Raw genomic sequence first — 23,413 nt, 5'->3', positions numbered from 1 at the left:
TTTGTAAGAGGAACTACTTTCTTCCACCATTCCTTCAAATCTGCAGCTGACATCTGAACAGCAGAAACCATTGCTACTTTAAAAATGCCACTTTAAAGCTAGTATATGAATGATTCTTTAGTGTAATGTCTAAAATTAGGACAAAACCTGTATTTTGCTGACATTTTAGGCTTATAAACCTGAACGGCATGAAATGCCATCAGTCTACAGAGATTTCCCAGTATTCCTCTGTATGTGCAAATCAAGATATCACAATAATTAACCCTGAAAAAGCCAAAGGAGAGCAAACACTACCAGTTTCTGCGGTATAAATACAGCACTACAAAATACAAAAGAGTGAGATCGACTCTTGTCCTGGTTGGTGTTGTATATTACAGTACAAAAACCCTGTAATAAACTGGAGGTACATGTTCTGTTATTTCACAGACTTATTACTTCATATATTATTTCTTCTACATTATATTATCTCACACCACAAAAATGTCAATGAGAGTTGAATTTTCAACCTCAAAAGTCGACAGGGCAGAGATCAAGTTCCCATAAAGCAATCCACAACTGTAAATAAACAGAAAACACTTGTGAATCTCACAATATGAAAACTGAATTAACAGATACGTTTTACAGTGTAGCTTTTTTGTAAATGTCTCACTCTCCTGATCCATGCAGTTTATTTTATCTTATCTTTTTGACAGTTTCTTTCATATCTTTCTATCCATCTTACTCTCTAGCTCTGACATGGTTTTGATCATGTTTTAAAACTCTTACAATCTTTTTCACTCCTCCTCATATACAGTTTTTCTGATGTCTCTGAGTCTGTCACACTCTCCTGTTCTGCATTTCTGTTTCTCCGTCGGCTCGGTGCTGGGATGCCTGCAGCCAGAAGCATAAATCAGCTCTCGGGGGAAGACAGACAGTCTGTGCGCATCTGAGAATGATGGTCTTAAACCATGTTTGCACATGTTTGGAGGCATTTAATACTCCTGTGAAGATGGTTGTAGTATTTCAGACTCTGGCCATAATGCATATTCACTAGAGCTTTCAAGTGTCTCATAGTTATGACTTGAACATTTAAAGTTAGAGTTATAAATCTGTAGTTTTCCTCTCTGGTGATATGCTGTGCCCTCCACACATTTTGGCATCATTAGTAAATGTGAGCTAAGAAAAAAATGTCTTGATTGTTTATTCCGCTTAAATATTTTGCTCAATTTTAACCAAAAAAAATAGAAACAAAGACAAAGATGACTGCATTTGTTTTTGGATAAATATTTTTTCAAATTTTGCGATCTTTTCAAATTATTCGTGGTGTTGTTTGTGATGTCAGTTTGTGGTTTTGAGACTTTCTCGCTCCAGGGCCTAACTAACATCTGCAATTCTCCTGCTGTGATTCTTGGAGGTTTTTTTTCTGTCTACTCCAACCATTATTTATGCAAAAGAACGCACATGTGCTCTTTCAGTTAACTGTAAGTGTTATGAATTAGTCTGGAATTTTTTATTGTTGTCCTGATGGTGGAAATTGACAATTTCAGTGAGAATTTCAGTTCTATTTGTATTTAATTTTTTAAACAGGAGCTCAATACAACTATACTTTAACTCTTTATTGGGCAAAATAGAAATAATCATAGGAAAAAAACCATGCAGTGTTACTGGGGCTATTACAAAACTTACTGTAAACATATACTTATGCTATGTCCTGGTTCGTAACTTATTAGACAATTTTTTTTTATGGAGAGAGACTGTAAAGGAATTATTTTTTGGTAAAATTGTTATTACAAGTAAGTCTTAAATTGTTTGTTTATGTTGATTTCTAACCTATTTGTTATAGAAATGTGTACAAAAAAATCCCTAAAAACATATATAAATATTATATATATAATACTTGTTGTGTCGTAAATTCGACGTCTTATCAATTAGAAATTATCAGACCAGAGGTTTTGAATATCAGAAAATAGACTTTATTCTCCATACTAAAGCCGAGAAAGAGCAGAGCAGACCCCAGAGCATTCTGAAGTCTCTCCTGGACACCTTCTAAAGTCTCTCCTGCTCCTTCTAAACTTTCAGTGTGTTTGTTACAATTTTTATACAGGATTATTTGACACACCCCTAAGTCTCTTTTTAACTCTTGACCATTTTTGAATAGGTTTCTAGTCTAAGGGGTCCTGCTATTCTTGGCTCTCAGCCCACTAGCTCATGTCAACAGAGATGTTACAGGTCTATGTCAGCAAAGTATAGATGCAACTTATGCAAAGGAACTAAGTGTTTACATACATTGTCATGATAGGATAATAACTTGATAATGTTACTCATTCTAACTTCTGACACATATAGCTTTATAGAAGTATTTAACATATATGATCAGTGCTTTACATATTCAGTTATTCTACACAATCAGTCACTCAGCCTTCTCCTAGTGTTGCTCCTTTGCAGGCACACTCATCTTACACAGACATATCACTGTATTTTTAACACACGCTGGCATGTTTGCTGCAAACACTACATACATTTTGAGAAGAGAAAATTAACTGCTTTACACTTAGAAAATACTTCATACAGAGAGAATAAAAAATCTTCTTCAGTTGTTGTTTTATTTTTTAAATAAAATATGCTGTGATTGTTGCACTTTTCATAGTGAGGCAACTATTTTTGTTAACATTTTGAGCAAAACATTAAAATGTTAAAGGTGGAGTATGTGAAGTTGGTGAAGTTTGACACCCAGTGGTTGAACTTGGTATTGCATTACAAACAAACTAGCATTAGCATTCCGAACAAACTTCCAAACCAGATTGAGGACCAACTAGAGCGAGTCTGACTATCTTGCCTTAATGCTGATTTAAGTCGTGTTCTAAATAAAAGCAACAGCACATGATAGAAGAAATATTTTCCATATCAAATGGAGTTTATGTTCTAACCAACATCTCGAATTGATATATTAGAAGCGGCATCTATTGCAGCTGAACAACAGGATAAACTGACAATGATCACCGCAGGTACACCTAATGTGCTTTATTCAGTGTTGAATCCTGACAATGTGAGTTTGAATGGCATTTTACATCACATTTATTGCCATATACTGAAAGCAGCAGCAGATAGTTCACCTCAGATCTGAAAAATAAAATAAACCGTTTGAAATTAAACTTTATAACTGTGACTCAAAACCAACACATTTTAGTGATTTAGCATCTACATTTAATAATGTTAAAGAGGTTTAATATGTATTAATTATATTATAAACTATAAAATTATAAATTGGAGTGCAGTAAGTGCAATATTCTGTGCTTCTGAATGGCTGTATTTAAATTTCCGCCATGTTGCATCTGATGCAAACAGCCAAATTACTTATCAGTGCAAATGTCATCACAGAGCATGTTGTTAGGACACGGGGTTACAATGTAACCTGCTCACCTAATGTTTACATTTGTAACATTTATACTATTTGCTAATTAATAACCACCTCATGTGGAACTCTGAATCTGCATCTCAGTTCAGAGTCTGCTACTGTCCACCGGACGTTGCATTTCGATGACAGACACATACTTTGACACATTTGCTGAAATATAATTGGCTAAAGTGACAATGGGCGGGCTAAATGGCCAAAACAAAGACAGCCGTTCCAGCACATAACTCATTTTCAAAGCAGAATATCTTACTTCAGCATTGTTTTTCAGATAAACAAGAATGTTCACTTAGCATGTTTCTTAAATATGTGCAAACATATTATGGTATTTTTATGCTTTAGAAGAGTCAAAAATGCACATCCAGCACCTTGACCCAACAAAATATTTTTCTCACATCTTTCACTACTCATATTTACCAAAAGTGCTATTATGAATTGATCAGAAAAGAACTATTTTTTTTCCTCCTACCACTGAAAGTAATACTGTTTTTTTGTACTGATTTTGTTTGTTTCTCCTGCAGTTTGTCGGTGGATGACAGCCCTCGCTGGAGCCCTAAAAGCCTAAAGAAAGAGTCAGACTCTTCATCCTGCGAGGACACGGGACAGGCATATGTCGTAGGTGAGGAAAAGAAGACATGAGCGGCTGTTTCTCTCTTATCTCCACTCAAAGCTCAGTCTGAAAAATGGCTCGCCGCTCCCTCAAAGAACGTGTCTTTCTGCTTTTGAACGTTGTCTAACCTTCCTCACTTTGTAGTCTCTCTCTCTTGTCTGATGGTGGGTGGAATCAGTCTCAGTGGAGTCACAACTGTCGGACGCTTTCGTTTTATCTTTCTAACAGCTTTCTCTCTGTTCCCTCAATGATCTTTTCATTTTACCTCTCCATTTCATCCCGACATCCTCTGTCAGAGACGCAGAAGCCCAAATCCTCTCAACATCTTCCTCCGCATGTACAGAGATGCCATAAAGAGATTACAGGCTGAATTTGTGCGCTTAAACATGCATCAGGGCTTTTCTTTGTGTTAGCGAATAATACAAGGCTTTATAGCAAGTAAAAGGAAATGTCAGGGTTTGGCTGATGTTATAATGATAAGATGTTTTTTATTTTTTTATATCTGGGTAAAGAATGGGTTTGGGGCAAGATTGAGTTTGTTTGCAAGCAATTTGACACTATAGCATGGATAAGTAATCTTAAGAAATGAATAATTGCAAAAAATATGTGATAAAAGTCCCATTCAAAAGGTTTGAGTTAGTTACTGTGCATTTATTTGAATGTTTTTACTTTTGTATTTTTTAAAGTATTTAATAAAATAGTACAGTGAAACAAGTAATTTGTTGATGTAGTATAACACTTTAAAATATAAGTTTTATATTGTACTGCACGTTAAAATTAAATGTATTCCCAAGATGGCAAATCATTATATTTTATCTTCATAGAAATCTTGGTATCACTTAAGAATAAGAGTATATTAGTTAATGTGTTTATTAACATTAACCAAGTATGAATAATATTGTAAAGCATGAATTAATAATAGTTCAGCATTTACTATAGCATTATTAAAATGAATAGCTGTGCTTGTTAACATTACTTAATGCAGCGTGAGTTAACATAAACTAATGTAATTTAATTGAGATGATTAAATACCAAAATAAATGCATTACTAATTGTTTGTTCATGTTAGTAAATTCATTCACAAATTTCAGGTAACTTATTATTAGCTAATGTGCCTTTGTAACTTGTAACTAATAAACCTTTGTTTTACTTATATTTAATGACAATTTGTTTACATCAATCCACAATTTCAATTTATTCATTTCTGTTTTAATCAACTCTAAGTTTTGGTAAATTATCCCTGAACGAAAGATACTTGTATCATCCACAAATAAAATAAACGACTTTGATATCTTACACGTATCATTAATGTATTACTTACATTTAGTAACTTACATTTAGGTATGCCAATTTCAACAAACTGTTGCCTACTTTTTAAATAACTACTTATCCTACTTATGATGAATTTGCTCTTCAGTGTTTGGACTCTCAGTAATGATTTTAAACCACACTGAACTGAGCTAAACTGAACTGAACTTAAACACTAAAAACTGACTACTCTGTTCCTATTACTATGACCATTTATGTGAAGCTGCTTTGACACATTCTACATTGTAAAAGCGCTATACAAATAAAGCTGAATTGAATTAAATTATCCAATCCGAAGCTACTCTTGATACTCTTGATATTGTCAACCTCCTCTGCCTGTGTGTTAAGCTTTTTTGGTGGCATATAGTTTTTTTCGTTTTTTATTATTGTTATTTTTGTAGCATAACCTTAACACCAGCACACGCCAGCATACAATGAATGAATGAAGGCATTAAATTAATAAATAAACAAATATCTATAAATGTTTTACTACTTATGTGGATTGTATTTTTTTTTTTTGAAGATTAAAAAGAGCATATATTAAAAAAAAAACATATTTTTAAAAATATTTTTATCACTTTTGGTTAATTTAATGTGTTATAACTGAATAAAAATATTTATAGAAAAAAGTCCTGCTGTGCCAAAACTGTTGAAAATCTGGTGTATATAGCGATACGTTAACATAAACATCTGTTTGAAATTATATGCAGTCATATAATCCAATCATTATCACATTTTTTAAATTATAAAATAAAGCATAAATATAGCTCTAGACCTAAAATCAAATAAAGACTATTTCCTAAGATTGACAGAGTAGTTTCCAAAGAATTAAAATACAAAAATGTGCATCAAAAAAAAAAAAAAAAAAAAAAGATTTTGACGCCATTCTTTATATTTTTCCTTGTATACATTAATGTTTTTTTTTCTACTTAAGGGTTTACTAAAACTTTTGTTTCATAATCTCTAGGCGTGAGCATGCACAGCTCTGGAGTTCCCTCCACTCCTGCCTCCTCCATAGGAATCACTGGTACGATCTGGGTTTTGTTTAGCTTGGTGTCACCCAGCTTGTTTCTGTCTGCATGTCATCTGTTTCTCTTCAGTTTCCAAATATAGCAAGTCCTCATGGCAAAGTATATCCGGTGCATATAGAGACAAGAGTGTTTACAGGCTTCACAAACCACTTGTAGAAAGACACTTCTCTCCATATACACCAGACACTTTAGTTAAACTTTATCTTACAAGGATTTAATAAGGAAAACAGTGTTTACTTGTGAACGTACAACACAATCATGCAGTACTACCTATTTTCTTCAGCCTTAAATAAATCTTTTGCCCAATATCTTGCACAATGTTGTTCTGTCTGTGTAAAAGTACTTGTATAGTCTGTCGTAGACTATGTGTTTAGCGAAGTACTTGTTGTGTGTGTATAGTTAGTAGGGGCGTAACAGATCACAACCCACGGTTCGGAACACGTGACCTGCCGATTAATAACTTTTCATTTTTAATTGTAAATTAATCTCTTAATTAGATTAATTAAGAGAGATCACCCCACTTCATTCAAATCACACCTGCATGAAAGCATTTTGGCTTTCCTGTAAAATATAATGATGACAGAAGAAGTGTGGTGACACCTAAATGCTTTCTAATGTTATTAAAGGTGTTCTACTTGTTTAGCTTGCATTAATGCATTCAGTGTAAAGCTTCACAATTAAACATTAAAAGATCGAGATCTCAATTCAAACACCAACAACATAAATTATAAATGATAAACATTTTTTATTCCTCCTGCGAGACCGAGAGATTCAGTTTTTACACTTTTCATTCAGTTACAAACATTAAAATGACACAGAAATACTGGGAGAACGGTTTATAGTTATGATTTGAAGCTGTTGAAATTTGTAGCATATACATTGTTTAACCGATAAGTGGCGACAAACAAGCATCAAAAATATGCCACTGAATTATTCAAAAATGATACATCTAGTAATGAAACAAGTTTTATGGGAGAATTCTTAAATCACGAATTGAAAATGAGACTAAAAACAAATATGGTGTTGTACAAGATTATAATGTTAGATTTATACATTAGCATTATCAGCAACAGTAACAAAGATAATTTTTCTCAATATGAATATTTATATTTTTTTATTAAGCTGGTTATTTCATGAATTTTTTTTTAAATTAAAATTAAAGGTTCTAATATATGTTTGTTGAAACCAAAAGAGTCTTACACTAAATGTAATAAATGGAAAGCAAATGTTTTGCTGTCTCCATTTTTTGTTGATCTGAAAAATTGTCCGATCCGTGACTCAAAAACCATAGTGTGATCAGAACCATGAGTAGGCTTATCACAATAAGCAATATCATAGACATTACCTCTATCATTAATGGGGATGCAATATATATCTCCCATACATAAAAAGCAATTCTAGCAACATTTTAGCTGATTGCGCAACATCTTGATCTCTATTTCAGGTGTCGGTGTCAGTCAAGTTAAAAAAGCACTATAGTATTTACTATAAATGACTTTTATATTTTTATGTGGGTGTCTTACAACTGAAATTATCTGGTAACAGATATCGCTGCCTTCATTACCTTTTACTTTGCATCTTTTTTGTTGATAAGATTTATTATTTATTTGTTTAGGATATGCATTTTTTACATTCTTAATGTGTTAAAATTGTCAAAATGACTATAAATAAAATAAATATTCTTACAAATAAAATATTAAGTGTTCCTTGGAGGAGTCTACTTGCATTATGTTGATATTAAATTGTCATTCTGGCATTATATAATGAGTGGCACAAAGTGGTCTTAAAATGACAATAATATTGTTTATCGCAATATATTTTGGTGCATTATATTGTACAACAAAAAATATATATATTGTGACAGGCCTATGAGATTTGTGATCTGTTACACCACTAGTAGTAAGTAGTTAGTATAGTTAGATTATCGCTCTGGTATGTTATAGGTTTAAAATAGCTCTTACATCCAGTGTTGAGTGCATATTTCTAATTGTGTTTATTTATGTACACTGTAAAACCCAAAAAGTTAAGGCAAACCATTTGAGGAAACCGATTGCAACAAACCATTTATGTTTAAAAACTAATCCTAATGAATACTGTAAACCTAAAAAAATTTAGTAAATGAAGCAATTTGAGCACAGTAAAACCCAATACATGAAGAGAACTCAAACCAGTTGAGTACTGTAGAACCTAATAAGTTAAGGCAGCTCAAAACATTTAAGGAAACAGATTGCAACAAACCATTTGAGTTACTTCATTTAAGTTGATGTAATAAAGTATTTAATATTAACTCATTACCTTCAACACTGAGTTTAAAACTATTTTCAAATGAGTAGAATTAACTTTCAGTACATTTTGAGTTAACTAAACTTATTTCATTTGATAAAATTGACTGTTGGGATTTACATTGTAGCGCCGCCTAGTTCTGCGAGAGACACAATATTTCATTCCACTTAATGTCCACACATGACAAAGCTTGACTTGTCTTGACTAGTTAGTAGGAAACATTGTGTCCTGGTCTGGCCCTGAAACACAAACATTAGCGGAAATTAAAGTGAACTTTTAATAAAACAGATCAGACCCTTTTAATGTCAATAGCAATAGTTTACCTCACAGTGACACTGGACCTCACAGTTCAATCTCCAAATCCCAGACTCTTGCCAAATTCAACATTCTCTGGTGTTTTCTAACGCGCTTCTCTTCTCTCGACTCAAGTTTCATTGGCATTTCTTTCTGGCTCACACTCTTTATTTTTTTCTTCGCTAAGCTGTGTGTTTTTAGCAGCGCTGATATACTGCCTTGCTAAGAGCTAATCTCTAGTCTCGGCTGTTAGTAAAGTACATCGCAGCCAGGCCAAAACATAATGCTGTCCTAAAGCACCCAAACACTAGTTAGTGACAGATCAGTACAGCTTATAGAAAGACTGTTTATGCTAGTTTTTTTCTCTCTTTCTCTGAAAGAGCTGTTTAATTTCTATAGCACATGTACTGTATATTATTACACCAGCCATAAATCTATTTTTTCAGTCAAGTTTTACTTTTGGATTTGGCGAATATGTATGATTTGTAAGAATGGGACAATATTTGGCTGAAATTTAACTATTTGAAAATCTGCAATCTGAAAATGTCAGATATATTGATCAAACCGGCTTAAAGGCATAGTTCACCATAAAACTGCAAATTCTGCCATTATTTATTCACCCTTTATTTGTTTCAAATCTGTTTGGGTTTCTTTTTTCTGTTTAACACAAAAGAAGATATTTTGAAGAAAGCTGGAAACCTGTAACCATTGACTTCCATAGTATTTGTTTTTCTTTTTGTGGAAGTCAATGGTTACAGGTTTTCAGCTTCTTTTAATGTATATTCATTGGTGTTCCAACACAATAAAGAAACTCACAAAGGACCCATTGAGGTTGAGTGAATAATGGGTCAATTTTCCTTTTTTAAATAAACTATCCCTAGTAGTTGTTCAAATTTTACCCGTATCAATGCATGTTACTATTCAAAAATCGCGTTTTAATTGTGCACAGTAGGAAAATGACAAAATATCTTCATGAAACATGGTCTTAATTTCTAATTTTTGAAAAAAAAATATATTGATGTAGTTTATAAATGTTATATATGTTATAAAATGTATCATTTGCAAAAACACATTAGTAATACAACATATAAATATTTTATATTATTTCAACTTTGACTAACTAACGTTACTATCACAGTAAATATTAAACAAATGTGCTGTATGCAAGTTTTTGACTCTTCTAAAGAATAAAAATACCATAATATGTTTATGGTATGTGCATAATAGGCAGATACTTAAGAAACCAAGTGAACATTTTTGTTTATCTGAAAAGCAGTCCTGAAGTCAGATATTCTGCTTTAGAAATGTACTTTTTATGCTGGAATGAACACTGTCTTTGGTTTGGTTCTTTTAATCTGTCCAATGCCATTTTAGCTAATTATATTGCAGCGCTGCCTTGGTGGAAAACCACATATTTCATTCATTCAGTCAGAAAGGTTCTCAAAGCATGCACCCATGACCGAAATACGACCTCCAGTGGACAATAGCAGACTCCAAAATGAGACACAGATTCAGAGTTCCATATTAGGTTATTAATTAGCAAATAATATAAATATTACGAGCGTAAAAATTAAGTGAGCAGGTTACATTGTAACCCTGTGTCTTAATATTAAATATTATTATTATTAAATATAGATGCAGAATCACTGATATGTGTTGGTTTGCATTATTTCAGAGTTCTAAAGTTTAATTTCAGATTTAAACTTTTATTTTGGTTTATTGTCAAGATCTGAGGTGAACTATCTGCTGCTAATTTCAGTAGTATGGCAATAAATTTGATGTATAATGGCATTCAAACTCACATTTTTAGCATTTAACACTGAATAAAGCACATTAGGTGTACCTGAGATAAACAGAACTGTCAGTTTATCCTGTTGTTCAGCTGCAAGAATTAGAAGCCGTTTCTAACATATCAATTCGAGGTGTTGGTTTGGACAAAAACTTCATTTAACTTGGAAGATATTCCTTCTGTCGCATTTCAATGCTTTTATTTATAACTCGACTTAAATCAGCCTTTAGACTCAATAGTCAGACTTGCTCCAGTTGGTCAATCTGGCAACCTGCGCTTGTGTTAGTTTTGATCCAGGAACACAATACCTAGCTCAACCATTGGGTATCAATTTTGCATAACACACCTTTAAGAATACACAATCTAATTAAGAATCTATAATTTTAATAAAAATAATTGGGTTTGATAACATGTACATTTTAGAGATTAATAAATCCTTTAAAGGTGCTAGTTATTTTATGTTTACAAAGTTTTATTTCTATCAAATATGGATTGATGTAATGATTCACCTGACTCACAATTTGATACGATTCACAATACTATTATACGATTTAGTCACTATTTTTTTAACCAAATTATTTGAAACAAATTTAAGGCTGAAGGGCTGTTTAATTTTTTTCTTAAATGCTGCACATTTTTTGATGTGCAGGTAAAGCGAGTTTGCACCTGTAAACACAGCACCCCCTCTGTTCAAAAAAGATTTGTTCAACTTTTCCACTCCTTTGAATCATCACATATTTTAATCAATTTTAAACCCGTTCTTGGTGAATCTTTACATCCTTAATACCAAATTTTTGTGATGCATGTTTTGTACACGTGTGAATGGACCATACTCTTTTTCATTCTGACACTGGTTGTTAACTCTCAGTGTGTCGATGCATAAATTCAAATGCACTATTTTAAAACCACAAATCGCTTCATCCCCTCTGCTGTTTTCCCACCCACAGATTCCCTGAAGAAAAAAGTGCAAGCTTTACCCTCCCCAGAGCGAGAGATACAGACTGTAAATCTGAAGAAAGACGTAAAGTACGGCCTGGGTGAGTAACAACACCCTCTGCTGCTCATACAGTCAGGACAGAGCTCCTCACACACACACACACACACACGCGCACACTCACTCACACACATAGACACATTGAAGTAAAGCATAGTGTGATTGATAGCAGAGATCTGGCAGTCCTCATATACACACACACTGATTAATGATGCTGAACTGCTTTCTATCCACTGTCAATGGTGACCTGCAGTGAAGTATCTTATCAGAATTCAAACTGAATGTGAGGGATTGTGTCCATCACTGATCAGATCTGTCAACACTGGGATGTAAAACAACCAATGTTTGCACTGTGTTTAGACCAAATACCAAAATGTTTCCAAACTACTAAATGTGTTTCAGAAAAGATAAACAGCTGAAACAATAATATGGTAAAAAGGGGGACGTTACAAATGATATAAAATATAGCATAAAACAGAATCTGTTAAACAGATTAGCCTATTAAAAAGATTAGCCTAATAAACTAATTGAATTATCAAATCTTGTTCAATATATACTTTAATATGCATTTATTCTGATTAAAGTTATTATAGTTATTTAGCGATGAGCAGCATTTGTTTTATTTTTATTTTTACCACTTGAAGGCGAGTGAGTTTTAATTTTTGGGTGAACTATCCTTTTAATTCAATGTAAGATCAGTAATGTTACAGTTCTTTAAATCGTTCATTTGTTTTAAATGATTTGTAATGCTTTCAATTATTACATGTACTGTATATTATAACACCAGCCATAAATCTATTTTTTCAGTCAAGTTTTACTTTTGGATTTGGAGAATATGTATGATTTGTAAGAATGGGACAATATTTGGCTGAAATTTAACTATTTGAAAATCTTTTTTTAATAATGCTTTTAACAGCACTTAGACTGCATTCAACAGCCTCAAATTATTGCCAAAAATTGGCAACGCAGTGGTGCAGTAGGTAATTCTGTCGCCTCACAGCAAGAAGGTCGCTGGTACAAGCCTCGGCTGGCTCAGTTGGCGTTTCTGTGCGCAGTTTGCATGTTCTCCCTGCGTACGCGTGAGTTTTCCATGGGTGCTCCGGTTTCCCCCACAGTCCAAAGACATGCGGTACAGGTGAATTTGGTAGGCTAAATTGTCCGTAGTGTATGGGTGTGTATGGATGTTCCCAAGAGATGGGTAGCCAAGCCTAAAATTATTTATTCCCTGGCCGATTTTGACTTAAATGTTTTGTTCAAATGTAAATAAAAGCTGAGAAATATGTTATTTATACAATGATGCCTCTTGTACATCATCTTATTAAAGGGCCATAACAGCAGCCCCCCCCAGCATTTACAGCGGATCTTTCAGTCCATAATACAGTAGTGATAATAGCGTACTGTATACTTAGTACGTTAATAGTTTTGACTAAGGTCTGTCTTTAAAAACTGAAAGAGTACTGCTGATCATACTAACTTTGCCTCTGAATAAACAAACAAAGAACATTGATCGCACACTTACCAAATCTGTAGAGACAGGAAAATCTAAAAGGAGAGTAGCTGCAAATCCAGATTTCACCATTTACAGATTCAAAAAATGTTCCTTACAAACGTATATTTGTCACATGTTAGCAGGCCCCTGTAATCCATATGAGCTTCCAGCTGCGCTCGCATAGCAGGGAAATGAAAACAAAACCTTCATTACAGCATATTTATAAACAACACTGATAACCCATATCTCTGAACAATTCTTCTTCTTCCACTTTATTAATAAGGATTGGCAACACAACGTGCCGTCTCTCTGCCGTCTGAACATTGTTACAGGTAAAACAGTCTTCGAAGCTATCATGCATATTAATGAAGCACCTCATACACAATAGAGCGCACTGATTGGTTTGAACCAAGTCCTGCTCATAAACTAATGCTGAAAGCTCAAAGACGTCACGTTGTATACGCCGGTACAGACATCCAGTCTACAATGCTGGATTTTACACAAGGATCTAGTCGCTGTGAAGCAGCTTTTACATTTCTTTTCAAACCAGAAGAACAAATTTGCTTGAAATAATGCAAAAACAACAAATTTTCACTTTTTTTGTGAATTATGTGTCCTAATAATGTTTTTAGCAATGTGTGACACGTATATGTCTGTCAACATCTCAAAAAATGTGTTTTGGTGTTTCTTGACCCTTTACCTATTGGGTGAAGCCTGTGTCATTTCCAGTAAAAAAAAAAAAAATTGCGTTTTTGAATAAAAGTTGCTTTAAGTCAGAGTTTGCCAGGGTTATGAACAATTTTGAGCTTGACTGTGTGTTCGGAGACGTTGGAGGTGTTTCTGATTTTCATTCTGAATAATTCCAGAAAAGGAACAGACAGAGAGACTATCATAGTTTGTATTAATAATTTGAACCACTGATCACTGCTTTTTTGTAGCAGTAGAATGATGTGTGTGCGTGTGTGTGGCGCTACAGGTTTTCAGGTTGTTGGAGGAGAGAGTTCAGGCCGTCAGGACCTCGGCACCTTCATCAGCTCAATCACACCTGGCGGACCAGCAGACCTCAACGGCTTGCTGAAACCAGGTATGAAAAAAACCCTGTATTTTAAACTCTTTATTCTGTATTTTGTATTTAGCAAGTCACATCAATTGATAGAATTTGTAGGAACTTATTCCTTAAATATCCAAAGCACTATAATAAACATTTTGCATCCGCATATCAAAGCAAATTATGATCTTATTTTGTGCATGCTTTACATTTAAATAGTATTAGAGGCCCCTAGGGGGCATTAGCAACTTACAAATAGGGATGTAGAATGACTTGAATTGGGTGCAGTAGTGTGTCTTTGTCTATGTACAGTGTGTATGTATACACTCCACAAATATATAAACACAACACTTTCACAATTTCTATGTACACACACACACACACAAAAAAAAACGAATTCTCTCAAATATTGTTTACACATTAAAAACCAGTGTTCACACACACTCATTGTTGAGTTAAAGGCATAATTTACCCAAAATGAAATGAACTCTGTTTACTCTCCCCCAAGTGCTTCCAAACATTGATGAGTTTCTGTTTTCTAAACACAAAAGAAGATATTTTAAAGAAAGATGAAAACCTGTAACCATTGACTTCCACGGTGGGAAAAACAAATACTGTGGAAATTAATGGTGACAGGTTTCCAACATTCTTTAAAACATCTTTTTGTGTGCTCAACAAAAGAAAGTTTAAACAGGTTTGGAACAAGTGAAGGCTGAGTAAATGATGGACAGAATTGTCCGTTTTGGTTGAACTATTAACTTTAAGTCTAACAGTAAGTTGTAGTACAATTAATTTCAAGTTATACTTTTTTATTATTATTAATGTTTTAGGTTTGAAGTAATGATATCTCTGTCCCAGGACATTTGTTTTGTCCCTCGATTGTACAATATAAGCTTATGTGTAATCTTCAGTGTAAGCTACATTTCGGCTTTTGCTACAGGTGACAGACTGTTAAGCGTGAATGATGTCAGTCTGGAAAGCCTCTCTCACACTACTGTGGTGGAGATGCTGCAAAGCGCCCCTGATGATGTCTCACTGGTGGTCTCTCAGCCAAAGGAGAGACTGTTTCCAGGTAATGGAAGTAATACCTATTACTAAAATTTTTGTTAGTTGCCATTTTGAAAGAACTAAGGCCACTCAAACACAAGTATTTACAAAACCTCTGTTTGTCCACACGATAATGTGGTATCAGGTGACTGAAACCGAAACTTTCTGAAAATTCCGGCCAGGGTGAAGATTTTTCAAAACTCTTGGTATAATGTAATCATGTCGACACTACAGCTGGAGTTTTTGTATCATGACGTCAGCGTGCACATGTTTTCTTCTTTCTGATTGGCCAACATGGCTGGTTTATACCAAACGCTGAAGATATAATTTAGGCAAATTCTGCACGTTCAACTGGTAATCTGCCTTTATTCTTACATTTACATTTACATTGATTAGTATGCAGTGTTCTCGCTGAGCCCAGCATAAAAGGTTTTTATTGCTGGCTGTTGGTTTTGCATGTCCCTTTCCCTTTCATGCGTACGATCACACCAGTGTGATTAAAGCGTTAGAATCAAATCTGACGTCTCGCACTGAGAGATAGAAAAAGGAGCTCACTGCCAGTTCACCCAATTCACCTATACCGCATGTCTTTGGACTGTGGGGGAAACCCACGCTAACACAGGGAGAACATACAAACTCTACACAGAAATGTTAACTGGCCTAGCCGGGACCTGAACCAGCAACCTTCTTGCTGTGAGGCGACAGTGCTAATCACTGAGTCAAATCAATGTGTCACCCCACAATTAATCAGTGTTTTCAATTAAAGTTTATTTTAAGTTTTAGACACTCAAATACACATAACCACTAGCAAATCAGAACATTGAAGGTTTGTAAAACGGACGTGAGGAAAGAGAGTAATACGTGCATTTCTATCTTCATGTTCGGACTACTGTGACTTATATAGGTATTGGTCAATCCTATATAAATTGCCTACAAGTGGTCCAAAACACAGCTGCTAGACTTCTTACTGGCACTCGTAAATGTAAACACATTAGCCCTGTCTAACCCTCTCTGCACTGGTTTGCCGTTAGGTTTTAGAGTAGTTTAAAATTTTACTCTTTGTATTTATGGTTTTAAATGGTCTGGCACCTTCTTATATATCTGAACTTGTGACTGTTAACATACCTGCTAAATCAGAGTTGCCTAAAGTAAGGCCTGTGGGCCAGAGTTGGCCCATGGTAAATGGTTTGGACCTCCATCCCATCTCAAAGGAGAGGGAGAATGATGAGTAGTTGGTTGTGGTGAATATCTTTGACAGAGATTGTCCATTTTAATGTAACCTTTTGTTTCTTAGTTTACGTGAGAAATGTTTCATTTAAATGTTGTAAATGAATCAGACTTTTAAAAAAATGTCAATACTGTCACTTGACTTAGGACTATGCACAAGACATCGCCAAGCAAATCAAAACAAAGGTATAAGTATCTCGACTAGTGTATTGAGCATTGAACTCCATTGTGTTATAAATGGGATTGTTTATGTTTTTACTATAAAAAGTTCATCATAAAGTGTTCAAAATGATACTGCATCATTAATTAATATGATAAAAGCAAAGTTGTCTAGTTATTTTAAAATATTAACAAATAAATAAGGAAATAACCTATGGGAAATTTAATGTAATATGATTTGGTATATTTAATTTCGAACCACAGTCCTCAATCAAGTAGGGTTTTTGGCCCTTTATAAGAAAGTTACCCTGTGCTAGATGTTTAAGGCCATCAAGTCAGAAATGGAGTAATTAGTGTTGCTGGATACCGTTTGACTCCCCAGGAAATCATAAATCATTGTGTATTTGCAAGTGTTGTATTTAACTTTACTCATTTATTCATTTTCTTTTCACCTTAGTCCTTTTATTAATCAGGGGTCGACATAGCGGAATGAACCGCCAACTTATCCAGCATATGTTTTATGCAGCGGATGTTTTAACCCATCACTTGGAAACATCCATACACACTCGTTCAAGCACATACACTATGGACAGTTTAGCTTACCCATTTATCTTTGGACTTGTGGAGGGAAACCGGAGCACCCAGAGGAAACCCACACAAACACGGGGAGAACATGCACACAGAAATACCATGGCTCGAACCAGAGACCTTCTTGCTGTGAGGCGATCATGCTACCCACTTGCCCCCCGTGACGCTCTGTATTTAACTTTTTGATTATGCAGATATACTCCACTTCAGAATCAATCTAAAAATTATTATTCTTTACAAACTTTTTAACTCATCTAGTGAAATTGCTTTTAGATTTAAATATAAATTGCTGCAAATTAAATGAATTTTTTCCAATATCATGATGCCATAGCAAAAAAAAATTTCCACTAAATCTCACTGTAAATCTTCTCTCTCTTAGACTCTCCTTCTGGAGCCCATCACTATAATCCAGCCACACAAATCCAAGAATTAGACATGGACTCATCCTCTGAAGATCATACCCGCTCCCCGAGCCCTCCTTTTACAGCCAGCAAAACTTCGCCACCTCAGTCCATTCGGCAGGGCAGCATCAGCTCACAGGACTCCAAGACGGAAAGCGCCGGCCTCCAGCAAACACACCTCAATGGATTCCACAAAAACATTCCCATGGAGGGTCCCGTAGCAGCACAAGCTCTCCCTGCAGACATCAAACCTTCTATTGAAGCCATGCCACCAGCTTTGCCTCCTAAAACCAGAAAAGCTAAAGCCGCCGACGTCCCGAAAGAACTGGAATACTCTGACCGAGGGGATTCAGACATGGATGAAGACACGTACTCGAATAGCCAAGACAAATTAAAGACTAAAAAGGTAGACTCACTCTCTGTAGTGATTTAAGTGAACTTTGACTCTCACCTCAAGTTTGCGTTTGTGATTATAGTCAGTTTGATATGATTATGTGTGCTTTTAAACATGTTTTAACTTTATCCAAAAGTATTAAATTGATCTTTTTTTAAAATATTAGGACCGTTTTCGTTCGCTTATTGCATTCCTTTTTTAAAGTTCACTACATGGGGATTTTCACTTTAGTGCTCAGCGTATATGAGTACACCCCCCCACAAATCTCTCATTTAAATTAATATTTTTTCTATAGGAAGCTTTACAATATTATATTAAATTAGATTACATTATATACATTAGATTAGCCAGTACTGATGCCAAATCTGGAGCTTATCTAACAATATAACTTATGATAACGGTTTAAAAATGAGTAGCCCAAATTTATATGTTAGGAAAAATATTAAATTACATTTAAAAAAAAATTGCAAAAATTAAGAGAAGCAAAAAAAAAAAATTGGTTGAAATTTTATAGTTTGCATTTTTCTTGCAATATTTTGCTTGAATTTAATTGTATAATCTTTCAACTTCTAAAGATGTTCTTTGACTAAAATATTATTTTAATAAATATATCTGTTTAATAAATCTGTTTTGTTCACATACACCAATATAAATTACCCATGGTCACTGAGAAATTGATAAAAATATTACTTTTTAAAATGGGGTGTGCTCAATTATGCTGAGCACTGTAAATACACACAAATTTGCTGGTAATTCACTGAGCATCAGGCCATTCTTGATGTATTGTAGGTGACTTTTGTATTCATTAAATAAGGCTTTGGTGATTCATAAAATGCAATTTAATATTTGCGAGAAACAAGACAAGCATATCAGTGAATAAAATTAAACCCATTGCTCAGCACTGAAAAAAAAAAAGTTGACTCAAATTTTAAAGCAACCAGCTTCAGGACATTTTTGTGTTGACTCTACCTTCAACCCAACTACCGCACTTGACTCAATTTGAGTTGAGTAAAATAAAATGCCCTGAAGTTTGTTGCGGTAACGTTAAGTCAACTTTTTTTTTTTTTTTTTTTTTTCAGTGTGGAAGATACATTGAGGTGTGATTTAAAAAAATGTTTATTTCAGAGAACAGATGTTTTGATTCATTAGACATCAATATATTATTAGGAGTGTTATTAACGAGGAGTGTATATTATTAACGAGTGTTAATTGTACCATTAAAAAAAAAAAAAAATATATATATATATATATATATATATATATATATATATATATATATATATACAGTTAAATTTAGAATTATTAGCCCCCCTTTGTTTTTATTATTATTTATTTTTTTATTTTTTTATATTTCCCAAGACTTTTCTGGAGAAAGTCTTATTTGTTTTGTTTCGGCTAGATTAAAACCAGTTTTTAATTTAAAAAAAAAACAAACATTTTAACTACGAAATATTAGCCCCTTTAATCCATTTTTTATACCAAACCATCATTATACAATAACTTGCCTAATTACCCTAACCTGCCTAGTTAACCTAATTAACCTAGTTAAGCCTTTAAATGTCACTTTAAGCTGTATAAAAGAAGAAATATATAGTAAAATATTATTTACTGTTATCATGGCATAGAGAAAATAAATCAGTTATTAGAAATAAGTTATTAAAACTATTATGGGTTGAAAAAATCTTCTTTCTGTTAAAGAGAAATTGGGGAAAAGATAAATCGGGGGCTAATAATTCAGGGAAGCTAATGACTTCAACTGTATGTTACTCAAGTTTCTAAAGTCTTGTAATAACTCTTTAGTAACGCTCCAAGCTTTTACCATTGAGTAGTTGAGTGAGTGCACTTTAAAGGGTTAAGGTGTCGGTATCCTTCAACTTGCATTTTATGATTCACTAAAGACCACTGTTTTAATCTAAAGTCAAATAGAAAAATAATAATGCTTGCAGAAGTCACATACGTACATCTCTACATATTGTGAGTTAACAGTAAATATGAATTTTTGGTTGACATATGTTGGATTTTTAATATGTTTTCATTTTTAATGGTGATATCTTAGGAAAAGGTCCCTAAAATGTATTCTTTTTATAAAAATAATAATAATAATAATAAAAGAATGTATGTGTATTACTGACTTAAACATAATCACTTATATTTTACAGACATAAACAAATGATCTGAATTTTCATTCTCCTCAAATCAGTCTCACTTTCTTAAGAAAGTTTTATAGCATGATTTGCTGTTCAAAAACAAACAAATAATTTTTTAAAATAAAAATTATAACTGAATTTATGTACAAATATTGTAATTTAATATTGTAACATGAGATTATTTTTCAATATTCTTTGATGAATAGAACGTTAAATTAATATAATTTATTTGAAATATTACTAACGATCGCTTCTGTCATATTTTTTCAATTTAATGCGTTCTTGTACATTTTTAACTTTCCTTTACTAATGCCGAGTTTAGACTGCATGAGTTTCAAAGTAGTCGTGTCACAGATGTTTTCACACTGCATCTGCTCTGGTATAGCGTTCCTTCGCTGCTGTGTTTACACTGCATGATGGAGACAGAAGCGACAGGGGCTTTCACACTGCATGACTTTACAATAGAAGAATCGCCGACAATTTTGTCTTGGTCTGCAAACTACGTATCACAAACAAACACATGCAAGAAGTGACATGGAAATAAAGTGAGGTCACGTAGTATAGATTTTGTTATTAACTACATAGTAAGAAAGAAGCTTTTAGTGGGGTAGAAATTGTACTTATTTTGCTCACCTGGGTTTGAAGGGAATTAGCAATTTCTCTCCAACCTTTTTCTTTTTCGACCCGGTTGTGGTATTGCTCAGATCACTCATCAAGACTCGGGTGCTCTGCCAAATTTACACTAGGTTTTCCTTGATTTCTTGGGTCCAAATAGACCTAAAAGAAGCAATTTTAACCTCTCCCCGAATCTCCCGCTGTCCTGCAGATACCCACACTAGTGAATGCTGCTTTCTCATTGGCTGTTGGTGATCGCCGATGTTATTTTCAATCAGAACTCATTTCACAAGGCTTGATTTTGAATCATCGACAGATCCAGATATTTAGCACGCCAAATATCTCATGGGTGTCGGCGACTCATCAGTAGGCCCACACGGAATCTGTGCGCGCAGAATTCCGCAGATTTTCCGCAGAATTCCGCAGATTTCTGCAGTTTCTTAGCTCATTATAAAATCTGTTTATTTACTTGAGTAAATGTGTAAATCGGAATTTATTCAGTTTTTATTCAGTAATTTATTACTTTTTATTTACTGTATTAAAGTGTAAGTTATGATACTTCGCTGATACTCCCAAAATAATTCCGCAGAAATCCGCAGATTTTTACCTAAATTCTCCGCAGAAATAGCAAAAAACGACCGCAGATTCCGTCTGGCCCTACTCATCAGCGATTCTCTCAGATCACGTCTTTGATAGTTCACACTGTGTGATTGTTACTCACATAAACGAGCACCGATTTGCCTGTGATTTCTCGAAACCTGTCGGCGAGTCGAAATCAGGGCTAAAATCATGCAGTCTGAACTCGGCATGACACAAACTTACGATCTAACAACTTGAAATGAATGAGTAAGCAACCTGTGTGAACCTGGATAAACAGCACAGCCAGTTGAGTGACCAAATACTCAATACCAAAAAGGCCTCTTATTGACACTTCCTTTTAACTTTCATCTCTGCCAATCCAATAACAAGTAGACAGGATAAATACAGGTGGAAAGAAGTCTCAGATAATGTCTTTTTGAACTTTAATCCACCTTCAGAGGTAGTCAAAAACATAATCAGTTGATTGTAGTGTACTTTAAACACTCATGCTGCCACGTCAATTTTAATAAATGTTCATACCAGGTGAAAACAGACAAAGTCAAATTTGAAATACCTCCTTATTTTATGTATTTAATTTGACAAACATTGATTACATATTTCTTAAGAGCTCTCTTATCACTATTTAGGGTTAGCATTGACTGGCTTCCAATGCCAAATGTTTTAGATATCAGTAAACACACACTTACTGCTCTTGCTTTTTTTTTTTTCTGACCGATTGCATTTCTGAATGTAAATGCAATGCAGTTTTGCATGTCGACAGCATTAACCTTTGTCCCTTGCATGTGCACGGCCTCATATTTACATCGGTCTTCTCTGTTTACAGGGGGTTTCTCCCATCACCATCACGGAGACTTTAAGTGCTAGTAGCCCAGACGTCAATAGCCTCCACCCTGGAGATCTATTTGACATTGAGCTGTCTAAAATAGACAGCAGTCTGGGCATTAGTGTCACGGTACTGTTTGGAAAGGTTTCCGCTCTTTGTTTTTCTTCTTTATTCCTCTTTTACTTACTTTTTGTGTGTGTGTGTGTGTGTTGTTTTTGTGCCCTTAGCCGTCGCTCCTTTTTGAAGCTCCTCGCTTGGCTTCAGTTTTGGGAAAGTAGATTTGACTCTTTGCATGCAGATTTTTTCAGGCATTTGAGTTGGCTCCTTCACTAACGGTAAAAGCCAAACACAGTAGGTAAAGACGAGTGCAGATGCACGCACAGATGCAGATGAATTGTGTTTTTAAAAGGGATAGTTCACCCAAAATCAAAAAGTCCTTGTTAATTTGCTTACCCACACCTCATACAAGATGTAGTTTTTTGTTCTTCCGTAGAACATTGAAGAAGATTTTTAGCTGAACTTGCTGTTTTTTGGATTAATATAATGGCACTGAATGGTGACAAGTTTTTGAGATTAAAAATAAATATACAAACTAAAATGAGTCCAAATCAATAGCCGTGCACGGAAAAAATGCTTTTTTGTCTTGTTTCTAGTCCAAATATTTCAAAGTTCTTATATCAAGTAACATTTTTTTGGCAAGCAAAACATATAGTCTTGTTTTCAGAAATAATATGCCAATATTAAATAAGTTTTTCCTTAAAACAAGCAAAATAATCTTCCATTGGGGTCAGCAAAATAATCTTGTTTTTCCTTTTGACATAAGATTATTTTGCTTACCCCATTGGAAGATTATTTAACTTGTTTTAAGGAAAAACTCACTTAATTTTGGCATTTTATATCTTAAAACAAGACAGTATGTTTTGCTTGTCTAGAAAATTCCATATAAAAAAATTCTAATATCTAATATTCTATAATATATCTAAAATATCTTATATCTCATATTCTATAAAAAATAAAATATCTAAGTTTTTAGATACTTGGACTAGAAACTCTAATTACAAATTAAACTAAAATCTAAGTACAAGTGCAGTGTGGCTCCTGATGATACACTATGGTCTTCTGGAGTGGAATGATTAGCCTGTGTAAGAAATTGAACATCGTTTATTATTAGTGTT

The 23,413-nt window shown here is 34.0% G+C and overlaps 1 protein-coding gene across 20 annotated transcripts in view; it reads left to right on the top strand.

The window, feature by feature from the left end:
- ptpn13 (protein tyrosine phosphatase non-receptor type 13) overlaps nt 1–23,413 on the top strand; it is a 183,746-nt gene that overhangs the window by 106,329 nt on the left and 54,004 nt on the right. For 4 of the 20 annotated variants that reach the window (XM_068215904.2, XM_073934784.1, XM_009295163.5 and 1 more), the window contains exons 19-24: nt 3,913–4,010; nt 11,654–11,743; nt 14,166–14,273; nt 15,178–15,309; nt 17,638–18,065; nt 22,239–22,382. In XM_068215904.2, the coding sequence (XP_068072005.1) occupies nt 3,913–4,010; nt 11,654–11,743; nt 14,166–14,273; nt 15,178–15,309; nt 17,638–18,065; nt 22,239–22,382 (1,000 nt within the window). Of the gene's footprint in view, nt 1–3,912; nt 4,011–6,276; nt 6,337–11,653; nt 11,744–14,165; nt 14,274–15,177; nt 15,310–17,637; nt 18,066–22,238; nt 22,383–22,465; nt 23,183–23,413 lie in introns of those variants that run through there. The other 16 variants (NM_001089543.2, XM_068215903.2, XM_073934783.1 and 13 more) reach the window with 8 other exon arrangements.

The sequence above is a fragment of the Danio rerio genome, chromosome 21, assembly GCF_049306965.1.
Source record: "Danio rerio strain Tuebingen ecotype United States chromosome 21, GRCz12tu, whole genome shotgun sequence".
In the NCBI taxonomy this organism is placed as follows: domain Eukaryota; kingdom Metazoa; phylum Chordata; class Actinopteri; order Cypriniformes; family Danionidae; genus Danio; species Danio rerio.
Note: the sequence above shows the minus strand (reverse complement) of the source record. Positions and strands in the feature narration are given on the sequence as shown.